This window comes from Paroedura picta, chromosome 12 (assembly GCF_049243985.1).
Source record: "Paroedura picta isolate Pp20150507F chromosome 12, Ppicta_v3.0, whole genome shotgun sequence".
Lineage (NCBI taxonomy): Eukaryota > Metazoa > Chordata > Lepidosauria > Squamata > Gekkonidae > Paroedura > Paroedura picta.
Window position 1 is genome coordinate 37,252,074 of NC_135380.1, and position 14,010 is coordinate 37,266,083.

The window sequence follows — 14,010 nt, forward strand, 5'->3', positions numbered from 1 at the left end:
CCACCTCGAAGGTCATTTCCGCCGCAGGGGCCACCTGAGCCCATGTGCTTAATGGATTCATCTCTCATGAGGAGGAATAGTCTTGGGATAGCATATAGTGCAAAAGAGACACAAGGTGCCCATTAAGTTCCATTTATTCATGTATTTATTCATTCATTCATTGATTTATTTGAATTTATAAGCCACTTCTCATAAGCCTGTCAAGGTCTGACAATAGCACTAGATTCCTAGCAATCAGTTCATCTTCCAGCCCTGCACCAAGTCCAGGATTTAGCCTGCTTGATGTATTGGGCCAATAACAAATTGCAGGAGCCTTAGCCTTGCCATGGATGACACTAGGTCCAGACCTGAACCAGAGTTAGGCACCTCTGTACAGATGTTGAAGTCTCCCAAGATAATTAGATTTGGGTACTGCAATACCCAGGTAACCACTGCCTCCAGCAGCCTGTCAGGGCCCCCATCAGTGCATTAAGCAGGCGATACACCAACCAGATAGCCAAGTTCTCAACTGAATCCTAATCCTGGCCAATACACTCAATTCCTAAAGTTGTTGGCGTGTGGAGCACTTTGAAGGAGAAAGTCTCCTGGACCATGGTAGCAATCCCTCCCCCATGTCCTGAAATCTGGTATTGATGAAGACCATGAACTCGGGGGGGGGGCAAGTTCTTTCATGGAGACTGTTTCACCCTCCTTCACCCAGGTCTCGACCACGCATACCTGGTCCACCTTGTGCTTTGCAAGATAAGCTTGCAGGGTTGCAATCTTAATGTTGATTGACCTGGCATTGTACAACATCAATGTTGGAGAAGGGTTATAACTCTTGGCCCCTCTACCTGTGATTCTAGGAATGGAATGGAGGTTAGAAAGAGTGTGAGCCTGTCCATATCTTGAACGTTTTGTCTTGTCCAGCCTCCTCCCACCACTGTATCTTCCAAATCCCTGGATCATTTAGATCCTCAGCCCTTTCACCGCTGCCCCACTTAGCATCATCTGTCTCCTATTAGTTGTCACCACATCATTATCTACCAGTCTTGGTCACTGGTGTTCCCATTGCTTTTTGGTCTTATCCCGGACTTCTTCTTCTCTTCTGCAATTTCTCATCTGTTGTCTAATTAATTGATTAAGCCCTCTACATTTAACATTGTCATTAACTTTCCCTTCCCTCACAATAATTCCCATCCACTAGGATATCCTAACCAACTAATATCTAATGATTCCTAATTTGGTATAATTTAACAATAATTTATCTGTGACCCAATGTTCTCTGATCTCCTTGAGAGATATCTCAGCAGTCATTTTGGGATCTAATTCAAGTTTCCCTTTGAGGGGGTGACCTAATCCAATTAACTTCTTTATTGTAGGGGCCTGATCCCCCATTAATTGTCCATTTCCCACAAGTTATGGTGCCATTATTTGTTTGTAGCTCCCACTCTTGTTGTGGCATAGATGGTTGACACAGAAATCCACTGTTGGCATCTAGGTTTCTGGTTCTCCACAGTGATCAGCCGCCAAAAGTGGCACTGAAATCCACAAAATTTCATACTATTCACTTGCACCTTAATATTCTTGAGTCACACATCTGATCCAGGTATCGTGATCCCCATCTGCCAACATTAATCCAGGTCCAGGAGAGAAGGGAGAGAGGAACTGTCAAAACTGTAACATGCATTGCACTCTGAACAAAACTGAGATATAAGAAATTAGGCCATGGAAGATACCTCTTGTATAAATTCTAAAAGGCCAGGAAATTCGGAACTCTAAATCATTGTGGGGAAATAATTTGGGAAACATCCTTCAATTTCTTAGCTTGAGTGGGGATGCTATTAGATTTATCATCTATTGTCATTGATTTGGAAATGTCTGATTTAGTTTCGTTTCTCCCTTGTGGGAAACCAAACCAATAGTATCTGCTTTGATATTTTCTGTTTTCTTGGACCAATTTTGCTGATTTTGCAACTTTTGAGGTGGTTCTTCTCCCCACCATTGCACTTAAATGACATCATCATAATTGCATGCCATCAGTTTGCAACCCATTCATAGTGACCAGTATCTCTTTCAGGCAAGACATAAGCAGAGGTGGTTTGCCATTGCTTTCCTGTATATAGCGACCCCCCCCCCGTCTTCCTTGGTGGTCTTCCATCTAAGTATTAACCATGACTGGCACTGCTTAGCTCCAAACTCTAGCAAAATCAGGCTACTCAGGGCTGTTCAGGCTGCTTTAAATAACTTAACATGGTTCAAAACACAAACAAATTGGGAATGTCAGCAATGCAAATGGGTGCACACCAATGCTATACTTTATTTTTAAAAAAGAGAAGTCATATGTTGACATCTCTAGTTCTGACTGGCCCATGAATGCCGGCATGTGTCATCAACTTTATTTTGCTTTTGTAGGATCCAGACCCTCTCTCCTCCAGAGCAAGTGAGTCTTTGCAGCAGAGGCATCTTTTGGCTTTTCACGCTACTTTATGTTGACGAGAGAGGCGGGAAACCTGTCGTGTTGCATTTGCACCTGCGTGAGCACTCTCTCACTGTCTCTCTCTCTTTCTCTCTGGCCTTGTCCAAACAGCAGAGAGATCTGACGGCAGCTGAAATAACAGGGCAGTGCAAAGATGCCTGGGTTTTGACGTCTTTCTTTTATTTACAAAATCCCACCCCCTTGGCCCAGCCTCCCCCTTTTAACTAGAATCAGACAAAAATCGTCTTTATTATCTTCAACTATGCTTCTCATAACATTTTGATTTTTTTTCTTTAAAGGAGGGGTCAGGAAGTGGTAGGAAAGAAACAGAAACTTCCACAATGAATAGGCATGGGAGGGGTGGGAAAATGAGGAAGTTCCTGATCTGGATGTCCTAGAATGACCCTCCTTGCAGGGGCTAAAAAAGAAGTGTTTTGGTACGGCTTCAAAGGCCATATGGGATCATGAAGGATTCATGGTCTAAATGCATATTGGCTAAGTTCATTTCCCAACAAAGAGCTAGTTATGCCAACTTGTGTCTGGGTTGTATCTCTTCTGACTGCCGGTGGGGAATTGCATCTTGGATCATTATGTGATCTACAAAGTTAACCTGAAACTTGTTAAGAGCATCCTAACTAGCAATTGGAGGATAATTTGAAAAGCTGGCTAGCAGCTTTTATGAAATTTGGGAGGTGATGTGAAAATTGGGAGGTATTTCAAGTATGACCTATATTCATTTCTTCCACAACAAGTGGCGTGATCGTATGAAGTGATGAGGTCCTTCAAGAACCCGAGAACCAGGGCCGTTTAATCTGTGGCTCAAGGTTTAATCTGGTTTATCACCCCGTTGAGCGGATTAAATTTTATGGGACCCAGCAAGAGCAGAGTTTAAATACCAGCATTCATTTCAGGAGCAACTGGAAACATCATAAGAAAGGCTCTCATTTCGCACTAGAGCCAATGCCTTTGAGTCAGAGCTATGCAGTAAACAAGAGCCTTTCCCAGCACCCCATCAATACAGAAGTTAGAGTGATCAATACCCCTGACTCATTTCTCAAAAAGGTACTTGAAAAGAAAGGGTTTATAAATATCAAGAATAGCTGCTTCCTTGCATATTTAGCTTTCTAATAGCTAAAGAGTTGGATTGTGGATATTAATCATGCTCTCCATTTTTTCTTTAAATATCAATATATAAATATATATATGTAAGACAATAACAAGGGGGAAAGTTAAATACAAAGGCAGAAGAACACAACAAGAACCCTAAAAACATCAACAACAAAACAACACACAAAATTGCCACCCAGAAATTTTAATTAACTATTTCAGTTCTTGTTGCCATTACATTACATTACTATAACGAGACCATTATTTCTACTCACAAGGCTCTGTATAGATTACAATCTGGGAAATTGTTTGAGTAATTCACCAAATCTAGCCAAACCATATTGTATCCTTTCTTCCTTCCCCTTTAATTACTTTAATGTTATTAGTCAGTTTTTCCAGAATCATAAACTTTTAAAACTTACTTCCCCAGTTGTCCACCGAAATTCATTCCACATTTTTCCGGTTAGTGGCAACCGCTATCCTGGCTGCCACAATAAGGAAATGTACCAAAATTTTATTTTTACAATGAGCATTCCCATCCACAAATAAATTAAGTATAACTGATTGAATTGAAGACACTAATTTCTCTTTTGTAATTTTTCTGGATTCTATCATTCCCCCCCCGATCCATGTTACTGCAGGCCATGAGATCAAAGTTGTACAATATACTATTAGATCAAGAATATGCAATTTCCCAAACAATCAAAAAAGTATGGGGACTGGAATAGCAATCCATTATCAATGAAAAGGAGTAGATCTTCAGACAAATTCCTTTTAACTCAATCTCAAGAAAGACCCAAGAGCAGTTGCTAAAAGTAATACAAATGGTACTACACCTCAGGCAGAATATTCTATATGAGGAAATCCAGAGTTAAAAATTGTGGGAGGGGATGTGGGATGAAGGGAAATTTTAATCATGCTTTCCATTCTGCAGGAAATAATCTTACTCAAGAGTAATACACAGAGACATGAAAGCCCCAAACAATATAAGGGCAATGTTAGTGCCAAAGCATCCAGCAACTTTGTGTGAGCTAGACTCCTCTGCGGTCTACGAAATTGGAGATAGTGCTGAATAAACATCATGCATAGGTCTTTCCTAGAAGCAGGGAAAAGAGCCCTGGTCCTTGTTGAGATCAGGCATATTTCATGTGGGCCAGGGAGGGCCCTGTGATTATGATTGTTCTGATTATAATGATCGTCTTTTCCACTATATATTTCTGTTAAGGCCTTGGAGGAGGAGCGTTGTCTCAGGGCTTAAGTGCCACTCAGCACTTAACACCCACTCAGGGTAGCTGTCCCGCCCTTGAGTGCCTCCTCCTCCAACCGGCTTGTCTGTCTGACCAGCAGCGAGCCAGTTGCCTTCCATCCCCCACACTTGACCCACCCCCTCCTCCTTCCACTTCCCTCTAAGGTTTGGAGGCTGCAGATCCCTGCCGCCTGAGAGCTGCCCTTGCCGGTGAGTTCCCTAATAGCTGCCTGCAGCCTTTTCAGGTCCAGGAGGGCAGGAGAGGCCATCTGCAGAGTTCTTCCACTCCAACCTCTGATCTAGCACCTGTTGTATTCCAGAATGCAATGGGCTTGACCCCTAGTGGAATCATAGAGTTGGAAGGGACCTCCATGGCCATCTAGTTCAACCCCTGCAGAATGCAGGAAATTCACAACTACCTGCCTATCCACAGGTACCTGCCTATCCAATTCCACGCCCAGATGACCCCCCCCAAAAAACAAAAAACAAAAACAAAACCCAAACCAGAATCCCTTGCCAGTCTGGCCTGGAGGAAATTTGCCTCCCGACCCCAAAGTGGTGATCGACATTTCCCAGGGCATGCAAGAAAGGCCACAAGAGCCAAGCATGAATATAATCCTTGCTGCCCACCCACTTACAATATGCCTAAATTCACAGAATCAGCATCTCTGTCAGGTGGCTTTCTAGCCTCTGCTTGATGATGACAGCAACAGTGACGACAATGAGGGATGAATGAAGGCAGCTCTTGTCATACCTGTACACAGGGGTAGTCAACCCGTGGTCCTCCAGATGTTCATGGACTACAATTCCCATGAGCCCCTGCCAGCGTTTGCTGGCAGAGGCTCATGGGAATTGTAGTCCATGAACATCTGGGGGACCACGGGTTGACTACCCCTGCCTGTACATACTGCTGCTTTTTGTTTACCTTTTTAAAAAAATACCTGTACCCTGCTTTTCTATCTACAGTTTCCCAAAGCAATTGATACTTATTAAAAATAATAATTAAAAAAATCAAAACACCAATAGAACAGCCACATCCAATGAATCAGAAAAGCCGGAAATAACCAGCCCAGCAGGATCATAATGGAAGTGTGTGTGTGTCCGGGGAGGGGGGGGGGAGGAGTAGTTTTTACTATTCACCTAAAATAGCCAGTGGAATAGCATCTGGGACAGTGAGGAATACAATTAAACTGCAGCCTTTGATTGGAACAGGGCATTTTGAGCCCCATCTTCTGGCCATACCTTTTGGCTGTGTGTGTAACGGGTATATGTCAATGAGGCCCATTAATTGCGCCAGAAAGGTTAAGGTAGCTAGGTCATGTGGAATGATTAGATGATGGAAGTCTATTGAAGAAGTTATGCGAGGAATTCCAGCTGGAGTGAGACCAGAAAAGGGGCTCAGGAGAAAGATGGATCAATGATGCAGAGAAGGATTTGGAAGGACCAGGAGCAATGAGAAGGGGAGAGAAGCCTGGTGGGAACCGATGGTGGAGAATGGCTTCAAAGCAAATGTCTTTTGTTTTAGGAAAGGAGTTGTTACAACATGTTGGTATTCATGATGGTTTCTTGAGGTTCACGACAAACAACTGAGTGGAGTTCTCACTTGCAAGAGAGAGATGATATTCTCTTGACCAGGGGTAATCAAACTGAGGCCCTCCAGATGTCCATGGACTGCAATTCCCATGAACCCCTGCCAGCAAATGCTGGCAGGGGCTCATGGGAATTGTAGTCCATGGACATCTGGAGGGCCGCAGCTTGACTATCCCTGCTCTTGACTGTCTCCCACAATATGGAAGGCGGATCTCACCAGCCTAGCCTCGCTGTTCTAGAACCCCTGCATCACACAGGCTTTCAAAAATGCTGCAGGCACTTGATCACTGTTAGTGGGTTGGACACACAGTGTCTTAAAACAAGGCTTTCTAATTCTGCTCACAGGGTCATCCAGGAGTTGAAGCACTGAGCATCTAATACGGGACTTCCCATTAAAATCAGAGTTCAGTAGTATCTTTAAGACCAACAAAGATTAATTCAGGGCATGAGCTTTCAAGTGCAAGCGCTCTTCGTTAGACTATGATAATGTAAGAAGATCATAATCTGACGAAGAGTGCTTGCACTCTAAAGCTCACGCCCTGAATAAACCTTTGTTGGTCTTAAAGGTGCTACTGGACTACTTCAGACCAACACAGCTACCCATTTGTATCAGGACTTCCCATTGTCAAGCAAGGTTGCCGCCTGTGGTGGCAATACTTGGAGTTGGTCCTTAGCTCAGCAGCTGAATCATGAGGTTGTATCATGAAGTTGTAGACACTATCTTTTCGTCTCCGGTTTAATAAATCTCAGCTAGTAGGTTATGTCTGAGATGATGTGAATCCCTGCCAGTCAAAGCAGACAGTAGTGAGCTAGGTGGGCCAATGGTCTACATTAAGGCTCAGTGATACAGCACTTGCTTTGCATGTGTATGGCTGCAAAGACAGTCATTATCAGCTGAAGACATGAAGAAGGCTTGTACTGAATCAGACCATTGGTTCATCAAGGTCAATATTGCCTACCAAGACAAGAAGAAGAAGAAAAAGAAGAGTTGGTTCTTATATGCCGCTTTTCTCTACCCGAAGGAAGTTCAAAGCGGCTTACAGTCGTCTTCCCTTTCCTCTCCCCACAACAGACACCCTGTGGGGTGGGTGAGGCTGAGAGAGCCCTGATATTCCTGCTCGGTCAGAACAGCTTTATCAGTGCTGTGGCAAGCCCAAGGTCACCCAGCTAGTTGCATTTGGGAGAGTGCAGAATCGAACCCAGCATGCCAGGCTAGAAGTCTGCACTCCTAACCACTACACCAAACTAGCTCTCCAGTTAGTAGAAGCAGAGACGACCCATCAGCTGAAGATGAGTAGACAAGAAAAGGGAATTTTCAAGCTGACAATGGCAAAAACTTAATTCAAACAACAGAATGAGTTTCTAGGTACAATTCGCTTCATTTTTGTTTTACTTCATCAGTGAACTTATTATTATACTGTAGTATTTCTTAATTGGTTTTTCCAAGAATACGAACAAAATTAGTCTTCCTTATATTTTATACCTTATATTTAAAGACATATATCTGGGGTCTACTAGTTTCAAAGGTCCACCAAGGTAACCCTCCTCTAGACTAGTTCACTGATGGAGTAAAACGAAAACGAGGCTAATTGTACCAAGGAACTTGTTCTGTTGTTAGAATAAAGTTTTTGCTATCGCCAGCTTGAAAATTACCTTTTCTTGTCTACCCAGACCAGTAGCAGTTCTCCAGGGTTTCAGGTAGAGGCCTTTCACCTCACTGACCCTGTTAACTGGAGATGCAGATATTGAACCCAGGAGGACCTTCTGCATGCCAAGCAGATCCTCCAGCACTGAATCATAGCCCCTCCTTTAAAGGATTTCAGGTGGCACATATAGAAAAAGACCGGCTGGATGAGTTAGTGGTCTGACTTCTATTTCACAGGTTCATTTGAATTGTTGGATTGAATTGAAACATACACAAAAGGCCCCAGTTCTGTTCCTGGATCGGAAATAGATCTTTTGGAAAGCCAGTGCCAGGTGCAATAAACAGTATTGGACCAGTGGTCTGAATTTAGTGTGGCTTGTGGCATCCATTTTGAATGGTTGTGCCAAATCCTCCCCTGGTCCTTGGGGTGAGTTGGGAATTTAAAAAAAACTGGATCCACTGAACAGAGTCCGCAGGCTTTATGCTGCATGGAGCTCTTTCTTGAACAGTTTTGTTTGCAGTATTTGGTCCAGTTGAATAAGCTTCTTTAGCTTTTTTTGTACCATACCAGTAGCAAATGTTCATGAAACTTCATTCATTTCTTTCCCCAGCAGCACATCAAACTGTAATCGATATCATTTTAAAACAACTTCAGGTCTCTTACACAAACAATAACATTAGCAAAGTGCTATTACTTTCAACAAATACAAAAACATTTCAGCTGCTAGACAGAAATCTCTCCATTACATAAGTTACAATGATATATACTCTCTCTCCTAGTTCCTTTCTTTTTTTTGGGGGGGGGTGAGTCTGGGAGACAATTTACATTTTATTACACTCAGCTGCATATCAAATCATTCCTTCTTCTGCAGAAAGAGATGGGAAGGATGGCTACATATAAAAAGTTAAACACGCACCAGCTAGGAAACTGTCATTGAAAGTGAGCTATTTATAGTTCCATAGGCCTGACTAAGCCCGGATTAATATTTGGATGGGAGACCACCAAGAAATACTATGATGCTACATAGAGGCAAACCACCTCTGAGCATCTTTTGCCTTGAAAATCTCAAGAGACCACCATATTGGAATCCATGCCTTACGAGGAGAGGTTGAGAGAGCTGGGTGTAGGTAGCTTGGAGAAGAGGAGAGCAAGGAGTGATATGATAGCTGAGTTTAACTACATAAAAGGCAGATACCTTGAAGAGGGGGCCAACTTGTTTACTTCAGCTGATCCATGTAGGAGAAGGCACTGTGCGAGGCCCCTGGAAGCCAGGGCCCATAGCCTGTGCTGCATGGGCTACGTGGTTAAACCAGCCCTGATTGTGCTAATATCTTTTGAAGAAATAATGACATAACCCAGTGGTTTTCAACCTTCCTAAAGCCACGACCCTTTAATATAGTTCCTCGTGTTGTGGTGACCCCAACCATAAAATTATGCAAGGGTTCTTTCACGGAAATTAAACTGAAACTGACCGATGGCGTGAAGATCCTGAGTGTATATAAATTGTTTTTTTTTTCCTGGGGTTTCTCAGTTCAGTTCTGCCTCTTGTCCCGCCGAGCTGTGCTGGCACCTGGAGCACCTGGCAGGAGACTGTGCAGTGCTGGTGGCGCTGCTGGAGTGGCTGGCAGCCAAGCACGGGCACCTGCAGGAATAGAGGCAACAGTGGTGGCACACCCCCCCCCCGCCAAGCTGCTCGCCCTGCCGCAACCCCTGTGAATGGGTCAACCTCCAAAGGGTTCCCAACTCCCAAGTTGAGAACCACTGACATAATCCAAGTGCATCTAGTAATTGCTGTCACATACCAAGGAACAAATGTGCTCAACTTTCACTATACACCTTAATTTTTTTTAAACAAAATGCAAGGAGATATGAAATAATTTGGTACTAAGGTATCTAGCATTTATTTTGTGTGTGAGAGAGAAATGTTATATAAACAGTAGGAATGAGCAACTGTTATCTCATTTTCATATTGGTTTATATATATTCTCGTCAAGGCTTCTGATGCTTAATTTGGTAGATTTGTATTGTGAACAGTTTTTATACAATATTTATATGTATGCTGTGTATCGTTTAAAGATAATGTATAATGTTATGGGTGATTTGCCATTGTATAAACAATATTGGAAAAGTGTTCATTTTATGGGGGGAATATAAGTGCGAAGAAGCAGAAGGGCACAAAAATAAAGGGTTTACTTCCACACAAGGGAAAATTGAATTCAAAAAGGTCCAAGCAACAGGGATGGAAAGACCTGCCCTTGTATTTCAGAGTCCAACTCTGGTCTCAGTAATGTCTGCTCAGACTAGTAAAGCTTTTCAGGGCCTTGGACAGAGATTCTTTCAAACTGAAGATTAAACTGGAAACCCTCTGAATGTCTGAATGAGGCTGAGTTCTAGCCCCCTTCTGTTATGAACTTGCCTTATACCAAGCAGGACTGTTGGGTACGTCTTATTAAGTACTGACTACTCTGGATGTCATTGACATTGCAGGACCTTAGGCAAAGAGAGGTCTTCCCCAATGTCTAACATCCTAATTGTAGGTACTGGGGATTTAACTTGGACAATTCCATGTTCAAGTATACATTCTACCAACCTCCCACTGGGAAACAAAGCAGAAGGATTAACACAAAGGCTGATAAATAAACTTCTTTAATGTTAGATTTATTACATCAAAGTTCATAAGAGTCAAGCCAAAACAGGGTCTGGATTTACATCCCGTTTTCAGATCACCCACTTTACAGGTGACCTTGAGAGAGAATGGAATTATGGATCCTCCATGAAGTCTTTATGAACCTTTGATTAGTGGATATTACAAGAATTGGTTGAGTAATATTAACGTTGTGAAACTGACAAGAAAATTACTTGTTAGAGGGCTACTGATGAAAAGTTGGTAATTGGAAAATGGGATGTAAATCCAGACCCCATTTTGGCATGACTCTATGCAATAAATTGAACATTAAAGAAATGTATTTATCAGCCTTTGTGTCAATCCTCCTGCTTTGTTCTTCCATCCTTTTCAGTCAGCTTGTCTTTGTTTGCAACTTCCAGGTGGGACCTGGAGAACTTCCAGAATTACAACTGATTTCCAGAGTACTGGGGTCAATTGTCCTGTGAAAATTGCTACTTTGCAGGGTAGACTCTATGGCATTATACCCTGCTGAAGTCCTTCCTCCCCAAAGCATACCGTCCCCAGGCTCCACCCCTAAAATATCCAGGAATATCACAGTCTGGAGTTGGCAGCTCTGTCTACCAGTGAGCCATGCCTCCTCTTCCTAGCAGCCCAAGAACCATGTATTGATGCCTGCCAGGCTGCTATTCAAATCATTGTTTGATGCATGCCTGTGGAGGGAGGGAGGATTACAGTAGAGTCTGTGCCCAACTGTTTCCATGCAGTCCTAAGTTATTATCTAGTTATTTACATTTTTATTGTGGGAGTGGTGAAAGGGAGGTTGTCGGGAAGCACTCCTATACAGAAAATTGTCGTTCCAACACCAGCACTGATTTTTGGGAAGAACCAGCTTCTCTTTTCCTGCTTCCTGGCTCTGATGTTGTTGTCCAGCTAATGTACTTTTTTCCCCCTTGTGTTGCAGCGAGATCAGAGCAGGCAGTTTATACACTTACTGGGTTGCTGTTGTTTCTGGAAGGGAAGAGAGTGAAGCATCCCCTCCACTTGCTTATATCCATAGAAGCAGCTACTGTGGTGACGGGATTATCCAAAAGTAAGTATGCAGGCTTTTAGCTTGACCTTGAAGCACATTTGGGCATTTTTTCTTTCTTCAGAAATAGCCTGATTTTCTGCATATAATCTGCAATCCCTGTGTAATTTTCTCTCTCCTGTTTTTTTCAGCTCTTCTCTGTTCTTGTCTCACTACTATTTGCCCTATTCCTAGTTTGGGACACAAATCATGGTTTAACTTTCCATATGGTTTGACTGGGCCCCTTGTGGAAGGGTGGGATATAAATCTAAAAATAAACAATATATATATATACTAACTGTGGTTTAGAACTCCTTACCTGCTTTCCTTTCTATCTGCTTAGCATTTCCATCTCTCAAAATGTCAAGTTCCAAAAGCAGAGGATCAACAGTAGCGTACGGGCTTATGAATTCAAACAAAAGCAATTGTTATCCACCTTCATTTTTTATTTCTGTCCAGGGATTCAGTTCTCTGTGTTTTGCTCTTGGTTTTATTGATCTGCTTTGTATCATACACAGCAGTGGTTTTCCACCCAAGGGCCAGGATCCTCATTTGGCTTGCAGGACCCTTTGCAGTTGCAACTGGGGGAACTGTGTTTTTGAATGGTACCGCATAGACCATTTACGCACTGGGAACTTCACTGCCCCAGTTGCCATGCAGGAGCACAAATCGGGGGCAGATGAGGCACACCAGGCCAAATGCTCCCCCATGTGGGTGCAGGAAGAGGTGGGGCAACCTGCCACGTCTAAAACTCCAGCCTGCAGCCTGGCATGAAACCTCCAGTGCATAAGCGGTCATAGAGAGAAAAGGCACTACACCCCCTGCCCCCCTAGCTTTGCATGCAAACTGAAATAATAACAGAATGAGAAATCATGCAGCAGTGGAAAGGATTCTTCCTTGGTTCTAACCCCTGGCTTATGTGCCACTAAATTTGAATGCTTAATCTGCCATTGGATATAGTTATTATATTACTATCAAATATCTGGACCTCAACAAGTAAAACATTTGGAAACTATCAGGACAGGAAGTGATATGTTGGAGAGATAGTCTGGAAACTAGCTTATAAGCAGGCTGAATAGCCCCGACTGGCCAGAGCTTGGAAGCTAAGCAGGGTCAGCCATGTTTAGTACTTGAATGAGGGACCCCCAAGGTAGACAAGGGTTGCTGTGCAGAGGAAGGTAAATTCACTTCTGTCTCGTAAACTCTGTGAGGGGTTGGTTGCAACACGACAGCACTGATTTATAATGACAAGCATTTGCTGAAGCTGTTACCTACAAGCTTTTCTTTTCAATGTGCTTTTGCAGCTGGATTTTCCTGGTTGGAACATGAAAATCTACTTCTAAAGTGCATTGAAAGTGCATTATCCCTCGCTCTGGGTACCAACTCAGAAGCAAAATTGAGTTTCCAAGAAGCATACCCCTTAGTCGCTGCCCCAGCTCTTGGGAACTTTGTTCCACCAGCACTTTGCCTATACTGTAAGTCTCAAAAGAATTCCTGGTGGTCCAACAAACTCAAAAACGAAGAAATAGGGACCAACAATTGTCTTTGAAATAAGATCTGTGTATATTTATTAGTTGAACAGGTATAAACACCAAAACGAGTTTCCGAATACACAAATAGCTCGTTTTCACACCTTCTTCCGTGACTTTACTTTTCCAAAGTTACCTTTCCTTCACTTAGACCTCCAAAACTGTGATGAGTCTGTGGCCGAAGGGATACCGAAAGAAAAACTGAATGTAAGAATTCTACTATAAAATACATTCAAATGACTTTAGAAAGGTAAGGGCATTGAAGAAGGGTGTGGAAATGAGCTAATTGTGTATCCGGAAACTCGTTTTGGCATTTTAATAAATATACACAGACTTTATTTCAAAGACTTTATTGCACGGCAATTGGCGGTCCCTATTTCTTTGTTTTTAACACTAATTCAAAGGAGTTTTATTGCTAGAGTGTTTAGGGTACACCACGAAAAGAAAGGGACGGTTCAAAATTATTGTAACAGAAAACAGAACCTATCCCGGGCTATATTAAACAATTCCACAATAAATACAAATAAACGTTTCTTATCTCTTCTTGTATATTTATGTGTATAAGCACAACCAGAACGGCCTCTAGATTAAACCGTTTTCAATTTTGTTTTCCTCAGTGGTTGTCCTTCTTTAAATTATATTATATATATGTGGCCTTTGGCTCTCAGGTTTGGGGAGGTCTGTTCAAAAGACTCATCCCCTTTCTCATGGTATCCCTGTGGTTTCAAAGTATTAAACTTTG

General features: G+C 42.6%; 1 protein-coding gene across 1 annotated transcript in view; it reads left to right on the forward strand.

Moving 5' to 3' along the window:
- PAPPA (pappalysin 1) overlaps positions 1-14,010 on the forward strand; it is a 286,657-nt gene that overhangs the window by 97,140 nt on the left and 175,507 nt on the right. The window contains exon 8 of the mRNA XM_077305078.1: positions 11,635-11,763. Coding sequence (XP_077161193.1) covers positions 11,635-11,763 — 129 coding nt within the window. The remainder of the gene's footprint in view (positions 1-11,634; positions 11,764-14,010) is intronic.